Raw genomic sequence first — 21,395 nt, 5'->3', positions numbered from 1 at the left:
GATGACAGTGGTACACAGGAACCAGAGGGCCACACAAAGTCATTTTATTCAGTTTACTTACACAGCTCATAAAAGTTTCAAATTGAAACAGAGACAAACAGGGATGACAAATAGATACATTGTAACAAATAGAAAATAAAAGTCAGATAAAAGTACTCTGAAAATCATATAGAAACAAATGCAGTCCATTTTTTGAATTGTAAGTTTTACCCTGCATGCTTACAAACAATTCCTATGTGTTCCTACAGGCTTACATACGTACAATATATATTACAAAGACATTGTATGGATTATACATCAGCATTATTTCTCAATATTTTAAAACAAAGGCAAAATGTATAATCTAATTAGATATAAATAGTTTATTACAGAGTTAACCCACCTATTTTCTAATTTGTTTCAATTATTGTAAACAGACAACATTCACAATTTCAGCAATACATTTGCCTTCAATAAATGGAATGAATATTGCTTCTTAGATGTTTGATATGTTGTCTTTCTGTGCTTTACTTTTGTATGAGGAGTACTTTATTTATATTATTGTTGCCTTCCTCACTTTCAACACTACTAGTGCTTAAACGAAATGTCGTTTTTTTTTTTTTTTTAAACAACTAATTAACCGACATTGGTTCAATTGTTTGAATTTCATTTCGTTTTTTTTTTTTTTGACCCCACTGCACACATTATACAATTTGTCTGGAGCTAAATCAGATCCCGCCTGAACTGTGCGATGTAGTAGGGACTTGTAGTTTACAACAGGCCAATATTCTATATAGTTTTGCGCATAAACGTAATACTTAACTACATTAACCACAATCCATTGCGCATCTACTTGCATGGACTGTTTCTTTTAGGCCTGCTAGGGAAGAGAGAAGAATGCTCGATCGTGAGGTGAGAACAGCTATTGCTTCATGGAGGTATCTACCTGAAATTACATGATCTAAGATTATATGCCTTATTTACTTTGAAGAACTAAAAAATTGTAAATGTGTCAGACAGCATTGGCAGCAGCTCTATAGAGATGAGATGATGACTTGGAATGAAATAATTGTCATCAAATAAAACAAATTTTATTTTATTAAAGTAAAGTAAAGTGAATAAATGATGGTTAATAAGTAGTAAGCAGTAATGGGAAGTCACTGCCATCATGGGACTTTTATTAATTGTTTTATTTTGTGTTGTTACAGTTTTCGACCCACATAATGCATAGTGCATTTAATGTAAAAAAAATAATAATCGAAATCGCAAACCGTGTTTTTTTATTTTTATAATTAAACCCGAAACGACCTCAAAAAGCACTAATCGCTCATCATTAAACACTACATCCATAGTTATTTGCTTTTTTTCACCAGCCCTTGTATGTTTGCTACCATGGCCTCTTAAAGCTACGAAACCCTTCTCCTGGAATTGGTACGACCCAGGCTGCTGAGGCTGGCAGTGCTAGATCTACGGGAGAGACCAAGCGTGGGTCCAGTGGGGGAGACGGGTGAGACCTCGTTAGGACAGCCATGTTGCAGCAGGATGTCAGCACACTCTTTGCTCCCAGTCTTTCTGGCCATGGTCAGGGCTGTCTGGCCCTGGGGATCCCTGGCCTTCACATCACTTCCATACTGCAAGGAGAGAGAGATTGAACAATTCACCATTTACATTCTGTATAAAATGACCAAAAAGTATAATCATTGAGAATGTGGTGAATTAATGAATACCTTATGTTCATTTGAAGTCACTTGACTTGGGCAAAAGGCTAACAAAGTGCTTCCAGTGCTTGGGAAAGATAGGAAATCATTTGTCCAGACCAGGGGCTTACCCAGACTAGCAGCTGTGTCATGACCACATCCCCCAGCTGACAGGCAGCGTGCAGGGCAGTGTGAGGCTGTGTCTGTGAGGGTGCTCCTCCAGTGGACAGGGCAGTGTTGATCTGGTCCTTGTTGCTGTGGGCCAGGAGTAGTAGGAGCCTGGGCAAGTCCCTTTCTGTCACCGCTGACAGCAGACACACAGACATAGCAGTGTCCCCTGGGCCTGTGGAGCTTGGAGCAGGCAGGGGTGCCACAAACACCCGTTGCTCGTATTTGGCACGGATCCATGATTCTCTCTCCTCCCTGTGAGAGAGACCCGAACATACAGATGAGTGACCATGAGTTACCATGGCAACTCTCCATGGATCAGGAGAGAGATCTCTGTGACAATATACAGTACCTTCCATTTGATTTACTGCAACACATTATTGGAATCAATCATTTCAATCTTATTTTAGTCTAGGAATGGTCTTTATTGGACAAAAAGAAGGGCTTTTCTTTTGAGCTCTCACGAAACCTAAAAATCTAATAAGGCTTACGGATGTTCCCTGTTTATTACATTCAAACAGAGCCCTCACCGTGTGGCGTTCGGGGTGGGTTTGTGTCTGCCCTGGGTGTGGCTCTCCCAGATGCTATTGGCCAGGTGGTTGCCGATGGCGGTCAGGACCTGGGTGAGCTCCCGAGGCCAGTCATCCAAGTCCAGAGAGCGGACCCTCGATAGGTGTGTCCCAAGGTTACGGTGGATCCCTGAACACTCAATGCAGATCAACGCACCCAGGTTGAGACTGGCCCATGTGGGGTCTGGACAGACAAACCAGAGCACAGGAAGTGAGATAAAACAAGCGCAGTCTGCATCTAACGTAATCTAATTGATGTTCATAACAAGGGTCATTGCTAGAAGGGATCCAGCTTTTGTCAAATTCATGTCAAAAAGTTGTTTTTTTGCATTTTGCTAACCTTAACCCTAACCCTATTCCTAAGCTTCACTTAATTATCCTAACCTGCTACTTTAATTCTCCTAACCTGCAACGTAAGTTCTAGCCTGCTACAAAAAGTCAAATCTGACGTGAATTTTACAAAAGCTGGATCCCTTCTAGCCATGACCCATAACAAGGGAGATAAAGACAGAGAGAGCCTAGAAACCCACTTGGTGCTTCGCAGTCCACACAGAGGCTGTTGCCCTTGGCATTGCGGATGGCCTGTATTGCTACTGCCTCACTCTGGCTGCTCCTCCGTGCCTATAAAAGAACACACACCCATTTCCCGGGAATTAAGTYCATGTGGCTGCCTACGTCACTAGACAGAGATCAGCACCTTGGGCAGCGATTCCTGTCACTACACAGACAAACAACGGAATCTCCCCTCCCCAATTACAGAACAGAAATTCAGAAGGAACATTTATATGCTATCAGACATTTTTACGCTGTAGGCCTACACACACAAATAATGACACATACATGTAAAGAAGGGCATTGTAATGTTAAGTGTGACCAAAACACATCTCAAGGTGCTGCCCAGGCCAGTGCATTGTGGTCCTTGCCTTGTTCCTAAGGCTCTCACAGGACTGCAGGCTGGCGAGGATCTGGCTCTCAATGGCCGCCACCCAGGAATCTCTTTCCTCTAGAGTCTGGGCCTCAAAGTGCCATGTCTGCCCCGTGCTGGACACGATGATGAAGTCAACATTCTCCTCATCTACAAAGAGAGGTTGGTAAAATGCAGGGGGGGAAAAATGCAACATATATTTTAGTAAGTTTGAACCCTGTGAAACACTTATTTGACATATTTGACAATTACAACATACAGACTCACTGTGCCACCATGATATGTTCGCAGAGCAGGCAAAAGGCATGCAATGGGGTGACAAAAGGGTGAACAGCTTGGTAGTCATAAGGCAAACAAATAATGAGCTTTACAAATCACAGTTTCGATCCGAATGTGCAATACAGGTAAACAGTGACAGACAAACAAGACACAGGACGATTCAGTGATCCAGCTGCTCATGTTCCTCGTTACCTGTCTTGTTAATATTTCTCAAGCTACCAAAGCTTTTTAATTTCCACATTTTGCGCTTGGCTGCAGGGCGACAGATTAGCCCAGAGAAGCAGGAGAGGAGGAGAAGGAAAATAAGAGCAAAAGAGATAGATATAAATAGTGCAGAATAATCTGGCAGAGATGTACAGCAGGAGGCCCAGAGCTCACCTTCAGCCTGTCCAATGGCTGTGTCTCCTTTCTGGTTCATACTCTTCTTCCTTGTTTTCTTCTTTCTGTCAATCATTGGAGAGGATTGACCGTCTTTTCCAAAAGGGAGACTGGTTACTCCTTCAATAGCTTCTGACATTGGGGTACAAGGACAAATTAAACACTGTTTGTTATGTGCTTGCAGCTCTTTTTCTAACATGCTCCAAAGTCCACATTGGCATCCTGTATTAGAAACCCATTATTATGAATACAAATGGAACACAAAAACGGTTTTCTGACATACCAGCACTGTGTGACTTGCTGGACAGTGACGATGGACAGCATTTTACCCCACTCTCTGCTGGAGGAGCCAATGCCCCAGCCTGTTCTTCTACAGGCACAAGGCTGGGTGGCAACAGTGGGGCACTGTCGCTCTCCGTGGCCCCAGTGACTTTGACTACGTCGTTGAGTCCAGGGGAGGGGGAGGGTCCACAAGGGGGGACAGCCCTGGGTGGGCGTTTCCCTGGAACCTTCACTGTGACACGCAATAGGTCGATCTCTTTAGCGTGGGCATTCTGCATGTAGTCCTGAAACCGCTGTAGGAATATTTTAAGATAATACACAACACAGAGGACTAGACGTCAATAAGGAATTAACAATCAATGGAAACAGTTGTTTTTCAGTTCAACATCTGTTTAGAATCTGTGTAGGAATTTCAGTCCTGGACTCATAGCTACAGGTGTCAAGTTTTCATTGATCCAAATCATTTATACATTGAGCCTGAAACAGGATACTTGTTATTTGGCCATTGGCCCAATTTTACTGCAATGAATTCTAATTGGTCAACCGCAGGCTAGGGTTGGGATTTATAAATTACATCCTGCCCCTTTGTTCTGTGGAGAATCATTGAGGACAGGGAAGAATTAGCATCTACTTCTCAGCATAACATCTATGATTTGTCCTCTTTGAATAAACCTATTTTTCTCCCCCTGATTTGCTTTGGGGTCTGTGTCATTGAAGAGTAACATCAACTGCTAACACCGCCAAAAACATTCCCATGACTAGGTTGATGTGCTGAATATCACTAGACTAATATTGCAATGTTACTGTGTATTAAAGTTCACAAAAGTCGATTTTAGGACGTGTTATAACTCAGACGTGTTATAACTCAAATGAGATATTACTGATGTTGATTATGGTGCGACTTACATTGAAGCTGGAGTGATAGCCCAGTGTGCCGTTGCTGGACAGAGTGACATATTTCTTCTTCCACTCTTTGTTCAGCGAGCTCCCACTCCGCTTCCATAGGATACTCTGTTACAAACAATGGCTTTAATGTTCCCTTCTATTACCGAAGATACAATAGAACTAGCTTATTCATAATACACGATATCCAGTGTGTGTGTCACACTGACCTGCTTGATAGTGATAGCCCGGCCACTGCCCAAGTCACCTTTAGGGTCAACATTCTTTTCACTGCCACTGCCTCGACGGTTCTGAGAGAAGTTGTACCAAGGCAATGGAGTAAGAGACGACAGTGTGAAAGGTATAAAGACGGACTGACACAAGTTTACAGGACAGACCCATGTAGTGAGATGAGAGTGTAACAGGTATAAAGACGGCTTGACACAAGTTTACAGGACAGACCCATGTAGTGAGATGAGAGTGTGACAGGTATAAAGACGGACTGGCACAAGTTTACAGGACAGAACCATGTAGTGAGATGAGAGACTACATGATGGATGAAGAAGAGAAAACAAACCGTGTAACGACTACTATATCTACAATTGTAAATGTATTTTTCAGCTCTCGTTTGAAATGTGTTTGCTTGAATTGTATGGCTCTTTGGGACATTGTTCCACTGACGAAAGAGTCTTCTAATTTTGATCAGCAGAGATTCGGAGAACAGTAACTGACCTTGAACAGGGAGGTCCGTCGTTGAGGGACGTTTCTCAGGGAACCCGAGGAGGTGACACTGCCGCCCCCCTCTCCCCCCGCCCCAACCCCCGTCCCCGCCCCACCCCGCAGCTCTCTATGGCTGATCACAGGGGTAGAGGGTAGGGAGGAGGGGTAGTTACTACTCAGTCCTCCATTACTAGCCTGAGAGGGAGAGGGGAGGACAGATAGAGGGACAGGGGGATGGGGTGAAGTGGACAAATGAGATGAAACAGAAAACGAGGCAAGCAGACAATTGACACTGGAGTACACTTGCAATCTACTAGGATAAATCCTACAACAGTGGTTCTCAAACGTTTTGAACCATTCTTTGAATCCATGTATGGCCTCCTTTTATCCCCCAGGTGAGCTAGAAACCATGTACAGTATTTAGCTGCAGCTCAAGGTTAAGTCAAAGCTCATATAGGAGGAGCTACAATACTACAGCTGTTATCCACCTGTGGGTCCCACTGCACTACAGTATTGATTTTCTGTCAACAACACAGACGAGATAAGCCTGGGGAAAAATACAGATGTGAACAGTTTGTAGCATGTTACCTGTCCAGGGAAGGATGTTGACCCAGGTGTGGAGCCCCCAGAGTGACTGGGGGAGTTGGGAAGAGACTTACAGGAGGCCAGTAGGGCAGACTGCTTTTTCTGTGTGACTATCTTCTGGGCAGCTGAGAGGACAGAGCAAGATCGGTAAGAATTCACGAATTGCTAATGACGTTCTTTTGTCCAGCATGTGAACTGTATTGTTAAGTGGAATGATTTGTGAAGCATCGATGATGTCGTGCTTTATGAAGACTGAATGTTTGTGTTTAAAGTAMGACTGAAATTCTGTATTGTGTTGGCACATTAACAATGTGCCTGTCCCTTTGGATCCCACTGCTGACACCAATGTACTCAATGTCAGTTGACTTACCCTCCTGAAAAACCCGGTCCACGTTGAGCCCATAGGTGGCGCAAGTCTCATAGAACACACAGTGCCTCACATCAACGCATAGCTGCCGGGCACGTACGTCCTCAATCACACGCGGGTTGGTACTGCTGATTTTGTCTACAGGGTAGAGAACAACAAACAAAGACAGATGAAGTCATGAACACTTTACATTGCTAGAGTAACAGATCATTGGAATCCAAATAAACAAACAAGCACTCACTGTTTCCGGTGTGATCGGCAGTACGTCTATAATGGATCTCTGTCTGTTACATACCCATTATAATGAATAGCCTTAATCCACCCCCTAAAGTCGTCCGTTCCTGCCTCCTGTCCCTTACCTTGTGTGCCAACCACAACCAGTGGGATTTCGGCAGTGCTGCGGAGTGTGTTGAGCTGGCTATAAAGTTTGTACACCTCCTGGAAGCTGGCCTCATTCTCCAGACTGAATACAAGGACCACTGCATCCACCCAGCTGCTGAACTGGAGACAGAGATTTGATAGGATAGGGAGAGAGAGGGAGAAGAATGCAGAACGAGTCAGCGATAGCAGTATTGGTTAAGTATTGGTTAAATATCCCACAAAAATAGAATGGAMTTTTACCAACTAATCCAATGTAATTCAGTGAATTCTATTAATCAATCTTTCTGTGTCTCTGGTGCTATAGCGACACATTCTTGCACATGGATAACAACAAGGCTGTATGGTTCAGAGGGTACAGATACACACAAAAACAAACCTGTGCATCAGGAAGCGCAGCCTCCTCCCTGATGAGTAGTAGATGGTTCTGTCCATCTACCAACACCTCCTTCTTATACCTCCCCCCTGACAATGGAACAGAGGTTCAGAGGTTAGTTACTGTGTGTCAAGAGATTCATGAAAGATAAAATGGTAGGACTGCAGAGTTGTTCAGTATAGGACGAAGAGGACAAGATAGGAGTTTTTCATGCTTACCTTCAATCTTCTCTAGAGGAAGATAGCTGCCTGTTATGTATCTATTTACCAATGCTGACCTGCCACTCTGAAGACTTCCCAGCAGCCCCTGCACAGATAAAAAAAAATGTTGGGAAACACACACATAACCTGTCTTCACTAATGTGGTAGTTAACCTGAAGGAAGTGGGTAGAGGAAGCTCTATCTAACTTCCCTTTCAAATGACCTTTCACGAGGATGGATTTGTCTTACCACACGGAGCTCTGGGATGGATCGACTCAGGGTCCACTCTTGACTATTTGCACAACTAGCTGCTTGGGGACAAAGGGAGAGATAGAGAGCGAGAGAGAGATAATAATGTATATAATGCTAGGGGAGTATCATAGTAAGGATGATCCTGAAATGTCACTAAGTTTGCCTATGAAATGATTTATGAATATAGCTGATAAGCACGCTCATTTAAGAAAATGCACTGTGAGGTCAAACGGTGCCCCATGGATTGATGATGAGCTGAGAAATTTAGTGATTCAACGTTAGGATGCCAAAAAAGCATCAGATAAATCTGGCACTCCGTTTGATAAGCAAAGTTATTGTGAATTAAGAAATCTTGTGACCAAGCTAAACAAATTAAAGAAGGGTTTCTATAAGCACAACATTGATGAAGTAAAGGGTGATGGGAAAAAACTGTGGAGAATGTTGAAAGCTATTATGGGTAGGAATTCAAACATGTCTGCCTCTTTTGTTGAATCAGAGGGTATATTTATTACAAAACCACACGATATCGCAATCTACTTTAATGAATATTTTACAGGCAAAGTGGACAGGCTGAGGAATGCTATGATTCCAAGTGATGGCTCCATGTCATATACCCTTATAAAATATTGTATCATGAAGGAGAGGCAATGCAGGTTCGAATTTTACCAAGTGGAGTTAAAAAAATTAAAAAAATCTTTATTTAACTGAGCAAGTCAGTTAAGAACAAATTCTTATTTACAATGACGGCCTACGCCGGCCATACCCTAACCAGGACGACGCCAATTGTGCGCCGCCCTAAGGGACTCCCAATCACGGCCGGTTGTAATACAGCCTGGAATCAAACCAGGGTCGATAGTGACGCCTCTAGCACTGAGATGCAGTGCCTTAGACTGCTGCGCCACTCAGGAGCCACTATTACACTACCTAAGGATACAAAAATCTGGATTCACTGGTACTAATAGTCGTCCTATAAGCTTGCTGCCTGTGTTAAGTAATTTATTGGAAACAATTGTATCTGTACAAATCGTGGATTATTTCTCATGTAATGGTCTGATAACGGGTTTCCAGCATGCAAACAAAGAAGGGCATTCTACGAGTACGGCCTTAGCACAAATGACAGGTGATTGGTTAAAGAGGATGGATGACAGGAAGTTAGTTGGTGCAGTGTTGCTAAATTTCAGTGCTGATTTTGATGTAGTTGATCATGAACTGTTCCTAGGTAAACTCAAATGTTATGGTTTCAAGTCAGCAGCTCTATCCTGGATGTAAAGCTATCTATCCAGGAGAAGGCAAAAAGTGTTCTTAATGGTAGCTTTTCAAACAGTAAAGATATACATTGTGGTGTTCCTCAAGGAAGCTGCCTAGGCCCACTTCTCTACTCTATCTTTACTACTGATTTACCTTCAGTAATGAACAAAGCAAGAATGGTAATGTTTGCCGATGACTCTACAATGTATAGCGCAGCATCAGAATGTAATGCGCTAACAGATGTACTCAGTAGGGAACTAAGAGTGGTGTCTGAGTGGGTTGATATGAACATATTGGTGTTGAACATTTTGAAAACCAAATGTATTGTATTTGGTTCAAGATATATGCTTGCTGATGATACCCAATTGAATTTGTCGATGGATAGAACGCATGTAGAGCAAATGAAAAAAAAAAACTACTAGGTTGGACGCAGCTTTATCATGGTCAGAACACATAGATAGTATTGTTATTAAGATGGGTAAGGGAATTGCTGTTACAAGACAATGTTCAGAGTATGTAACATCTAGCAATCTGAATCAGGTGATTCAATCCCTGGTCCTATCACACTTAGAATACTGTCCAGTTATATGGTCATCTGCAGCAAAGAAAGATATAAAAAAGCTCCAAATGGCTCAAAACAGGGCTGCCAAATTATCTCATCATTGCTCTATCCGTTTGAATACTATCCAAATGCATCAAAATCTCTCATGGCTTCACGTTGAAAACAAATTACTATCCAGTCTTCTGATTTTCGTTAAGAATGTTATATTTTTCAAAAAACCACAGTACTTTTCAGGCCAGTTAGTACATACTAGCAACATGCATAACCACCAAACCAGACAGGTAAATTCAGGGCATCGAAGACAACCCAAGCAAAGAACAAATCGCAGTAAATCTACAGTTTTATATAGAGCCATAGCTGAATGGAACTCTTACCAATCCATATTTCTCAGGCAAAAAGTTAATCCACGCATCTAATGCGATAGACCATATGACTGGACAGGAAATAGAAAGCATCAACTAATTGTTAAATGTGTTTCCTGTCAGGTATTTTAGTTGTCTGTATTGTCTACTTGTTAAATGTTTGTAAAGTAGTGGTTTGTAATGTCTTATTAATTGGTGTTGGACCCCAGGAAGATTAACTAATGTTACGGCGTTAGCTAATGGGGATGCTAATAAACAAAATTCACAAATCATAACGGCCTTGGATAGGAACAGCGATAAATTACTGCTATGTGAATTATAACTGTGTGGTAGCCAGACACCCTTCATGAAACCACATACTGCATGTGGATTTGTGTAAACTGCTTCTGCATAATGTATGTTGTCTGCATATCCTGTTTATTGCCTGTCTGTATATTCTGTTTGTTGTGGCAGCCCCATTTCACCAAGTCAAATTCCTGTACATGCAAATGTATAATGAACAAAAATATAAACACAACATGTAAAGTGTTGGTCCCATGTTTCATGAGCTGAAATAAAAGATCCTAGAAAATGTTCCATACGCACAAAAAAATAAGCATATGTCTCTCAAATGCTGTGCACTAATTTGTCTACATCCCTGTTAGTGAGCATTTTTCCTTTACCAAGATAATACATTCACCTGACAGATGTGGCATATCAAGAAGCTGATGAAACAGCATGATCATTACACAGGTGCACCTTGTGCTGGGGACCATAACAGGCCACTCTAAAATGTGCAGTTTTGTAACACAACACAATGCCACAGATGTCTCAAACTTTGAGGTGTAACGGATGTGAAATGGCTAGCTAGTTAGCGGGTACGCGCTAATAGCGTTTCAATCAGTTACGTCACTTGCTCTGAAACCTAGAAGTAGTGATTCCCCTTGCTCTGCAAGGGCCGCGGCTTTTGTGGAGCGATGGGTAACGACGCTTCGTGGGTGACTGTTGTTGATGTGTGCAGAGGGTCCCTGGTTCGCGCCCGGGTCGGGGCGAGGGGACGCCGTAAAGTTATACTGTTACAGAGGCAGTGAGCAATTGGCATGCTGACTGCATGAATGCCCACTAGAGTTGTTGCCAAAGAATTGAATGTTCATTTCTCTACCATAAGCCGCCTCCAAAGTCATTTTAGAGATTTTGGCAGTACATCCAACCGGCCTCACAACCGCAAACCAGGTGTAACTGCGCCAGCCCAGAACCTCCACATCCGGCTTCTTCACCTGCGGGATCATCTGAGACCAGCCACCCAGACAGCTGATGAAACTGTGGGCTTTTTTTAAGGTATATCTGACCAACAGATGCATATCTGTATTCCCAGCCATGTGAAATCCATAGATACTTTTTTCCACTCATGTATTTATTTAAATTGACTGATTTCATTATATGAATTGTAACTCAGTAAAATATTTTTAATTGTTGCATGTTGCGTTTATATTTTTGTTCAGTGTATTTGGCGAATTAAGGTTATTCTGATTCTGATGAAAGCAACCCTTGACTATAATATCAACTACTGGATTTAACTAGTTTCTCAATTGAAAGTTTATCCACTCTGCCCCTCAGAGGCTTGCAGTAGTATGTGTTGTTCTCCTCGAATGCCCTTTACATGCTGAAGCTGCCAGTCACGGCATCTGGTTTCGCTAAGGATCAAAGTGTCTAAAGGTGTCTGAAGCAGGGAACTCCCTTTGCAAAGACAAAGAGAAGGTTCGGTGACACTGCTGCGTTCTTCGTCCTCTCCCAGTGGAACACGACACCCACACGCACTCTTGTCACGGTCAGGGAGGTAACACCACACACAAAGTCACGGTCAGCTGACACAGAGCTGTGCCACGCTGCCACTGTCCCTGCTGGGCCAGAGAGGTGACATGCCCCCAATGCGATGTGATGCACACACCCCCAGACCCCCAGTTGTCTCTGTCCACTGTCCACAGCTGTGGCTCTGTGATGAGAGAGAGAGAGAGAGCAGGGTGCTGAGTGCCTCTGTGTTGCTGTTGTGGGTTCCAGGGACAGACCGTTCTACCTCACAGCCGCCTGGTTCTGATCTGAATCATGGCTTCAGACCATCGGACGAGCCCCTCACAGATGCGTCCCCTTACAGATGCACAATGAGTGCAGAGAAGATGGTGCAAGTAAAAGATAGGGAGGAGAAAATGGGCTTTTACACAAGCTACCATTGCGGGCAGCTCTCTAGTCTCTCAAATGAACACTCAGATAAGAGATGAACTTGACTCCATCTGAATTCATCCCCAGTCAAAGGGCTCTTTATGTGCCAGGCCACATGAGAGATGTTGCCAAAGCAATTAGACAGCATGATCCTTATACAGCTGCCTGCAACACACTCCGTATAAAGCTGAATATCGAGACTCCCTCTTAGAACTGTATGAAAACAACAGTCACGTGTCACTTAGATTCAAAGAACCCTTCCGGTGCACTACTCTTCCATTCTTTTTAGGAACATCAAAAGTCTCACTCTTCCCCTCCGTTTCATGTCTCTCTTTCTCTGTTGTACAACACACCCATAACATACATTTCCCTACCCATGTTGCTATGGTAACCTTTCCTCCAGACCCTACTAGCCTGATTCTGCTCTTGCCCAGAGAACACATACGTGACCAGACACAAAACACATGCATGTGTAACAGAATGAATAATATACAGACACTTTAGGCACATACTTAAAATCAGCATACATAAAATCAGTTCAAACTAATATTTAACACAGGCTGCAGGCACATATCAGTGAAACCGCTTGTCAATACAGTCCACAGACAATAATAATGCTTGCATGTTATTGACCTTGACCATAAATGGGTGATGATTTAAGTGATGTTTTTTTTTGGTCAGAGGCAGATGAAACTACAAGGCGTTCTGATGTTTTATCAACTTCTCACACAAATAGGGCATATCAAATAGCTGATCAAATAGGGCATATTTATTATTCATAGACCTTAGAATGTCAGATGGTTGAAAACATGAAGTACAGGGAAGAGAGAGAGAGAGAGAGAGAGAGAGAGAGACAGAGATATTTGTGGAGGAATAGTCAGGCATTGAGTGGGCGGAACGTCAAAGATATGAATTAAGGATATTGGCTGTAATTGCACTTTCCCAGAGGGTATTCATATTGTCAAATTTCCCTTGAACCGCTCCAGTTTTGGAGACGGAAAAAAACAGCAGCCAAAGCAATACATCAAAATAACAGATAGTCATGGTGCCATGCTGTCAGCCTGCTGCCACAGCCTGGGCTTTAACCAGAGCTGTATATCCATAATATATACTGTAGTTCTGGCATTAATCATTAGGATCATTATGAGAGTTAAACAGTGGCGGTGTCCCAAATGGCACCCGATTTCCTATTTAGTGCACTACTTTTAACCAGAGCCCAATGGGCCCCGGTCAAAGGTAGTGCACTAAATATGGAATAGGGTCCCATTTTGGGACGAACACACAGTGTAGCTACGCCGTGGAGAGATTACCCCTTCAGGCTGCGTGAAATCATCCCCCGTTCCATTCAGAAGGGAATTAGATTAAAACTGTCCACTATTGTCAGCTCAGAGATCAAAAGACTTTCTATCATGGTTTTACAGTCACACATGGCTCTAAGTTAAACATCGCAGACACGTGACATCCCTTTTATTATGAGCTCAATATCAAATGTATGCGAGGCTCTCAGAATAGCTCATTCCCTTCCCTCCATTACAAATGAATTCCTCGGCATACGGATCAAATACGGGACTAGAATAAAATGGATACTCATTTGATTCCTCCTTGACTGTCTAGTTACATGATGGCCGAAAAGCAGCAGACAGACATTTCCTCTTGATCTTTATGTAAAGTATTTCAACCCTTAGAGCAGTGTGTGTGTGTTTGTGTGTGTGTGAGAGAGTCGGAAGGGACTCTGCTTCATTTGAGTGAATGCTGTGAGTGTGGGAGGAGGTAAGGAGAGAAGGCTATTGGTCTGAGACACGGGGGTGGTGTCATTGTGTGACCCTTATTGTTTGATACTTTCAACATAAGAGAGTGCATTGTTTGTGTGTGTGTGCTTGCGATGTCCTACCGTCCTCCTCACTGGACTCTCTCTGTATATTGCAGACAGGGGGAGGTGTTGCTGTATTAGAGGAAGTTGTGGCTGAGACAGAGACAGGGCTGCTGCTTTTGGTGAAGATCCCACTGATGAACTTGAGCATCTTACGATCTCGAGCAGAGCCCTTTTGTCCCTGCTGGTTGTGGGGACCAGGCTGTATCTGGCTGTTCTCTCTGCCCACACAGAGGTCCTCTGCCTGGCTGTTAGGGTCAGTGTCATCCAAGGTACAGCTGTAGCCCCTGCGTGGGGGCTTGGGGACTAGGGTGACCGGWGCAGGTAGAGAAGCGGAACTGTTCTTCAGTCTCTCCATCCTGGGATTGTCTCGTTTTGCAACCGCTCCTCCTCTTCCCTCCTGTGTACCAGCTTTGTCCCCAGCTTCATCAMTCACTTGTTCTTGATTCCCTGCTCCATCTCCAGCTTCATCCCTACATCCCTGACCCTGAGATCTGGCCCGACCCTCACCACTCTCAGCCCAGGAGGCCCGACAAAGACCAGGGGACCGGGTTGGGATTCTGRCGTCTCTGCTACCCAGGCTCTGGGATGCCGAGGGGCTTCGCTTGGCCTCCCGGCGGCTGGTCACAGGGCTGGCCAATGGGCTGTGGGCTTTCAGCACGGACCCTGGATGCTGATCTCCCGTGCGTACAGGGATACTGCTCCCGGTCGGGGTGCGGTTGGGGTCGACTGCTACCTCCACAGATGTTGAGGTCTGCTGTGTAGCTGTGCTGCACGTTAGCACTTTTGAGGTGACTGTTGTCGTCTGGTTGTCCTCTTTCTCCCCTGCTGCATCCTCTCCACCCGTTAACGTTTCAGTCTTGACATTGTCAACAGTGGAGGAGATAATAATGTTGTCTCCGTCTGGTAACTCGTCACTTTTTTTAGGAGGAACATCGCCCACAAAAGGTTCATTGTCTCTTGAGGGGAAACTGGGTGATTTCCTCTCCTCCTTCTTGAGTTCACTACCTTTTCCACCCTCCAGGACAGCAACATCTGCTTGGTTGTCCTCTGGGGAGAAGGGAAGTCTCGTCTCCACCCCAACCCCATCCCCAGCCTCCCTCCCCTGGGTGATTGACCTGGCCTGCTCCCCTCCATGTTCTTCCACAGCCTCTACCTTGACCAGGGTGAGGGAGATGAGGTAGGTGGTGCGCTGGTGCAGCGTGTCGGCTCGGCTCATGTGATCAGGCTTTGGTAGACACACCATAGACAGAGAAATTCAGAAAGAGCTGACACTGACATGGGTCGATGACTGACAAGCTTTGAAATTCTGATCCTCAAAGGAAAATGACAGCAGGTGGGAGCAAACTCACAGAGAGAGAGAGAGAGAGAGAGAGAGAGAGAGAGAGAGAGAGAGAGAGAGAGAGAGAGAGAGAGAGAGAGAGAGAGAGAGAGAAAGATGAAGTATCTCCTCAGGGGGATTAGAACAGAACTGCTATCCACTTTCAGATGTATTTATTCACTTCCTTTCCCTCTTCTCTGCTTTTAGATTTAGGATTCCAGTCATCCAATGTCAGTGTTTCACTTAATCTTCCATCCATTTTCATGGAATGTAGAAAAATGCAACATTTTTTGCCCACAAATTATCTGAAATTCGTGCAGTTGTGTTAACCAAAAACATGCTATGGTAAAAACAGCAGCAGTATAAARATAGGTGGATTCAATTATTCACTTGACCTTATTTGTGTTGTGTTGCCGCTCCCCCATCTCGAATGGTGTTCATCTCCATGTCCCATATTTGATGTAAAACGCAAATCAGAAAAAACGAAATCCGCTCCAAGTCACAATATAGTCTATCTCACTGCAACTGTCGATCAAGTGTCAAGAAAATTTGAAGCGTTTGAATATTCCCATGTTGAAAAAAATATAAGAAAATATCCTCACAGACGTACAGACCATGGTTTATCCTCTTCAGCCATGTGTTCTGACAGGAGCCTCTACTCAATCAGAGAAGGGTTGTGGTCAGAGCGAGAAAGACAGACAGGACAGTGATCCGACGTGATGTCGATCAGGAAGAAAAAGACAATAGGATCCAATCGGAGGCAGAGATCTGAAGATGCATGACCGAGTCACAGTGCCCGGCCACCATCACGCCTCTCACCCTCGGTCCCTGTGTCTTTCAAGCGTGTCAGGCACTGTGCATGTCAGTAGTACCACCAGCCTGTGAGGCTGAGCTAAGCCTCCGTGCTGAACACTGAACGTCTCTGGCTCTGAATCTCTCTGCTATACAGACAAATCATGTTCGACATGAGTAGGAAATAAACAGTCGCAAAGCTGGTACCCGGATAGTATGGATACAGAGAGGAATCTTCTCAATCCCTCATCTTGATCCCCCTTCTTGTGTGAGCGCCAAACCAAACAGAGAAGGAAAACCCTGTTTCTATCCTATCTCCCCCTCTCTGTCGCTTTCCCTCTCAGCAGGCAGACTGTGTGCGCTGTCCCTGCTCTTTATTGCTTGTCACTCCCCCTCCCCTCTCTCTCTCTCAGTCTCTCTCTGTCTTTCTCTCTCCCTGTTATGAATGTGGAGGTGATGAGGCGTAGATGAAAAGACTGGTGGTAAAAGCTCAGAGAAGCTGGACCTGGTGAAAGAAGGCAGGAGATACCAGAGGAGGGGAGATCAGGTGCAGAGAGACAGAGAAGGAATAATGAAAGAGGTGTGGAGAGGGTAATCAAGAGTGACAGTGGAGTAGAACAAGGGATTGTGGAGAGGATGGAAAATAGCGACTGCTTTATTTTTCTCCTTCTCCTTTCCCTTGTCTGTTCTCATTGCTGAGCTGCAGCAGCTTCATCAAGATCCGTCACAGCCACTCAGTGTTAGTTATCATCAGTACCCCCCCCCTCCCTTTACTCAAGATGCTGAGCTGGCCTGTTAAAGGTTTTGGATCTTCCTGGGTCCAGTGGTATTATCCTAGCTCCTTTCCTACTCTATCAGCAGAGGATCTCTATCTCTGTATCTTAATTGTGTGTGTGTGTGTGTGTGTGTGTGTGGTGTGTGTGTGGTGGTGTGTGTGTGTGTGTGTGTGTGTGTGTGTGTGTGTGTGTGTGTTGTGTGTGTGTGTGTGTGTGTGTTGTGTGGGGTGGGGGGGGGGGGGGGGTGAATTGATTTGATCTTAGCTCTCTACATATACAGGATATATGTTCATTAGCAGATGTGAGGGTGAGAACATATTGGATATCAATAAGATCATTACACATTACATTCAAATAAATAAAACAAGAAAACTGAAAATGTTCTATATCAGACTCATTAATGCCATAATACATCTCTATCCAAATGTTACAAATTTCAGATTTAAAAAAACATACATTTTATGGGTTCTCTTTGTAAAACCACGTACAGTTTTGTGAGGGTTGTTTACGTATAGAATCTTCACATACACTAGACTCATATCTCAGTCTCTCCCTGCTGACATCCAAATACATAACATCTGACTACCCACCTGCTCACACCTACTTCCCCTCCCTCTAACCCGCTTACAGTCACTGAGGGGGCCTTGACCACACTCACACTGAATACAAAAGACCCTGACAGCATTTAGCTTAAGGAGGAAAACACAGCCTAGGAACAACATGATGCAGTCTCAAACACAGAGGAAGTGCACTGAATGAATGTGACTGGTACATCCACCTTAGGGCTAATGCAAAATGTTATTTTTGGAGTGCAGGTCAATTTATGTGTGAAATCCTGCAGAACATATAAAATCAAAAAAAAATTGTTCAATTTCTGTGCTCACGTGTAAGAGGTTTGCATACCTTTCTGTGCTGTCTCTTGATGAATCTGATATAGACACCCACAGATTTGAGATGAAGAATCCGGTTGCTCAAGGCAAGGATTATCAGACAGGTGGGCTCTCTCTCTCTCACACACACACACACACACACACACACACACACACACACACACACACACACACACACACACTGACAGAGGGCAGTGTTGAGGCTGGATGATATTTTTATATATTACCCAGCTAGCACATTTGGTTCCTTGGAAGTTGTGGTAACGTATGTTTTTGGTTTCACATTGGATGTGGTAACGAAACCATACATTTCCTGACAGGTGAAAACTGAACGTTTTTTAAACGTTATGAGAACAGAAGTGAAAATTTGGCCTTTTCTGGGAACGTTTATTTTTAGGTTGCAGGGAGGTTCTGAGAACTTTTACTCTGGTCCCTTTAACGTTTTCCAGAATGGAAAATATAGGTCAGTTTGAGGTTTTTGAATAACTTCCTTAAACTTTCAATGAATGTTTCAATAAGATTTTTAATAACACTGCTAGCTTATTTGGGGTAAACTTTTTTAAACTCCAAGCACAGATAGGACACATGGTAATTAATTTACTTGGGCATTAAATCATGCAAAGGCATGCATTTTCTAATTGTGACATGGCATCAGTGAGATTCAAACCTATAATATTCTGTTCTCTATCAATGGAATTAGTCCACTGCACCACCAGGATGGAGCTAGCATGCCATGTTGTTTTATGCATACAAATCTGTTTATTTTTGTCTATTCAAACAGACCCCATTTCAAAGGAAACAATGCTGAGAATGGAATGTACCTGTTTTTAAATAACATTCTTAGAATGCTCTCCTTAACTACTCCCAGAAAGTTGCGGGAAGGTTGTATGCAAAATAACCATAGGGCGGCAGGTAGAGTGTTGGGCCACTAACCAAAAGGTTGCTAGATCAAATCCCTGAGCTGACAAGGTAAAAATCGGTCATTCTGCCCCTGAACAGGGCAGTTAACCCACTGTTCCTAGGCCGTCATTGTAAATAAGAATTTGTTCTTAACTGACTTAGTTAAAATAAAGGTTAAATAAAAAAATGTAAAACATGTTCTCACCAAGCTTTAAGAAACCTATGGTTCTCAGAACGTTATGTGCTAGCTGGGTATTCCATCTTTGCTGTGAGCAATCCCTGGTCCTCTTTAAAAGGCCCATTGCAGCCGTTTTTCTCTCAACATCAAATAATTTCTGGGTAACAATTAAGTACATTATTTTTACAAAAATTGCTTCCTAGCAAGATACATTTTTCAAMCAATAATTTTGCAAGGACTGTCAGGGAGTGATCTAAGTGGGGAGGGGAAAACTAGCTGTTATTGGCAGAGGTTTGGAACTCTCTTTCTTATTGGGCTATTAACCAATTTACTGTCTAGTGATGTCAAAAATCCATCCCACCAAAACAGGCTGACATTTTAGGCAGGCTTTTTAAACGGCTCTTACACTAAGAGGGCATTATCATAATTCTCACAATTTCACAGTATTATTCCATCCTCATAGTGTGGAAATATATATAAAACACTGGATTTTTTTTTTTTTACAGCACTGGGTCTTTAATCTGTTTTCTCTACAGAAATCATCCACTCTCCCACTGTGTTGGCATGCTGCAGAGAACGGAGCTGCTGTATGTGACAGATCCTAATTCAAATYGCTTCATTCGGCACCCTGGAGCATCACTCCTTCTCCCCACTCTGTTTTTTTGGTCAGCCTATTTTTGGCACGGCGACCATCATCCGCTTCATCCAACTCACTTCCATTCAATTCCTGACAGAAATGCCGCCTCTGACACCAGTGCAATGGACACTATGGGCTCTGGCCAAAAGTAGTGCTCTATGTAGGGAATAGAGTGCCATTTGGGACTGAGCCCATGTGATGGGTACCACAGAGTGGACTGTCCAAAGTCAGAGTCTTTGATCGTGGCTGCCATGGAACATGTGCTGGCCAAAATGTATAAATTATGCTAAATAAATGTTTAAAGCACAAGTGACTCTCAACTAATTAGGGACTCTGGTGACCTTTCTCTCACAGCCAAATAGGGGAGTGACTAAATTACTATCTTTCACTGAATAATACATTGATGATCCAGGGAGAAAAGGTTTAACATTTATTTTTAACATCTCTACTCAATTTTGGTTATGGTTTAGGGCAGCCATCTCATTCATTAGTAAAACAAAATAGCAAGTGAACGACAATAAAACAAAGATGCTCTGTGAAATCAAGAAAGAAACTAAGCAAGAGTGGGAAGGAGGATGGAGGAAGTGACGGAAAGCGACAGAATTCGCATGCAAACTAAGGTGCTAGGAAACTGTCTTGGTCTGAGAGGAAGTGGCTTTGAGGGTACAGAAGAAGGGTGGCAGACAGCGTTTTGGGTTGCCTACTGCCATGGCAATGGCCACAGAAACTTGTTGTTTAACCCTGTGTTCAGACTAAATAGTAGCTACACAAACATGGCTTCACTCTCAGAAGAAAGTAAAATGGAAATGTTGAAGTGAGAGAGAGAGGAGTGTGGAAGAACGCACCCCCACGAGGAAGTCAAGAGGTTGATCTTATCGTGATCTGCAGTCAGTTGTTTTGAAATGCACACACATTTCTGGGTAACTGGTCAGTCTTGACCTTAAATTAAACCTCCACCTCCATCACAAACAATGGTACATAACACTTTACTTGAAGGGGGTATGCACAAGGCATAACAGTTGAGAAAGACTTCAAATGGGCTAATCAGTGGAAAGAAAGATATTTTCCGTTACCAACAATATTATACAAACCTATAATGTGATCTAAGTCACATGTTTGAATGCTGTACTTTAATTGGAATTGATTCAAAACTGCACATTCTAATTTCGTGTCAAACAAAGCTTGCACCTGCTGTGATGATAAGAGAGCTTACCCTGAATACTATGGAGGTAAACCTTCAGGCCAGAACGGAGCTGCTGATCACCAACCCTCTCAAACTGCTTGAACAGTTTGTTGATTGTGTTCTGGATGGATTCATGCCGTTTCACCTCTGCTCTTATGGCACTTGACTGAGCCAATTTGTTGCTGCTATTCATCTTGAAGTATGTAGATTGAAATAAACTGGGTAAAGAATACAGTTGCTTCAGCCCATTTGAACTCCTCTCTTTTTCGTTCCACAAATGAACCGTTAAAATGCAAAAATATACTCCAAAAGAAAGGTACACTCAAAAGTCTAGACCACAAAACACCAGAGCTCTCATTGCAACATGTTTCAGTTTCCTCTGATGGCTTTGAACTGACTTCCTTATTTCAAATCGTTTGTGCTCTAGGCAACACTAACAACTG

The 21,395-nt window shown here is 43.3% G+C and overlaps 1 protein-coding gene across 5 annotated transcripts; it reads right to left on the bottom strand.

The window, feature by feature from the left end:
• Positions 1–28: 28 nt before the first annotated feature.
• On the bottom strand, positions 29–21,299 carry agap2 (ArfGAP with GTPase domain, ankyrin repeat and PH domain 2). 5 transcript variants are annotated; one of them, XM_024005690.3, is made up of 17 exons: positions 20,983–21,299; positions 8,035–8,093; positions 7,804–7,891; positions 7,589–7,674; positions 7,191–7,332; positions 6,835–6,969; positions 6,468–6,589; positions 5,892–6,074; positions 5,390–5,470; positions 5,184–5,288; positions 4,279–4,570; positions 3,996–4,127; positions 3,337–3,488; positions 2,944–3,034; positions 2,375–2,597; positions 1,808–2,099; positions 29–1,610 (listed from the first exon to the last, which is right to left on the bottom strand). In XM_024005690.3, the coding sequence occupies exons 1-17, from the start codon at positions 21,143–21,145 to the stop codon at positions 1,386–1,388; spliced, it is 2,571 nt and encodes an 856-aa protein (XP_023861458.1). In that variant the 5' UTR covers positions 21,146–21,299; the 3' UTR covers positions 29–1,385. The 5 variants fall into 5 exon arrangements, with proteins under 5 accessions (XP_023861458.1, XP_070304137.1, XP_023861455.1 ...); XM_070448036.1 differs by lacking the exons at positions 5,892–6,074; positions 20,983–21,299 and adding exons at positions 3,810–3,869; positions 14,297–16,730 and having other exon boundaries at positions 4,264–4,561; XM_024005687.2 differs by lacking the exon at positions 20,983–21,299 and adding an exon at positions 14,297–16,729.
• Between the last annotated feature and the right edge of the window lie 96 nt (positions 21,300–21,395).

Source organism: Salvelinus sp. IW2-2015, linkage group LG17 (assembly GCF_002910315.2).
Source record: "Salvelinus sp. IW2-2015 linkage group LG17, ASM291031v2, whole genome shotgun sequence".
NCBI classification, from domain to species: Eukaryota; Metazoa; Chordata; class Actinopteri; order Salmoniformes; family Salmonidae; genus Salvelinus; species Salvelinus sp. IW2-2015.
This window is presented reverse-complemented; position numbering and strand designations above follow the sequence as displayed.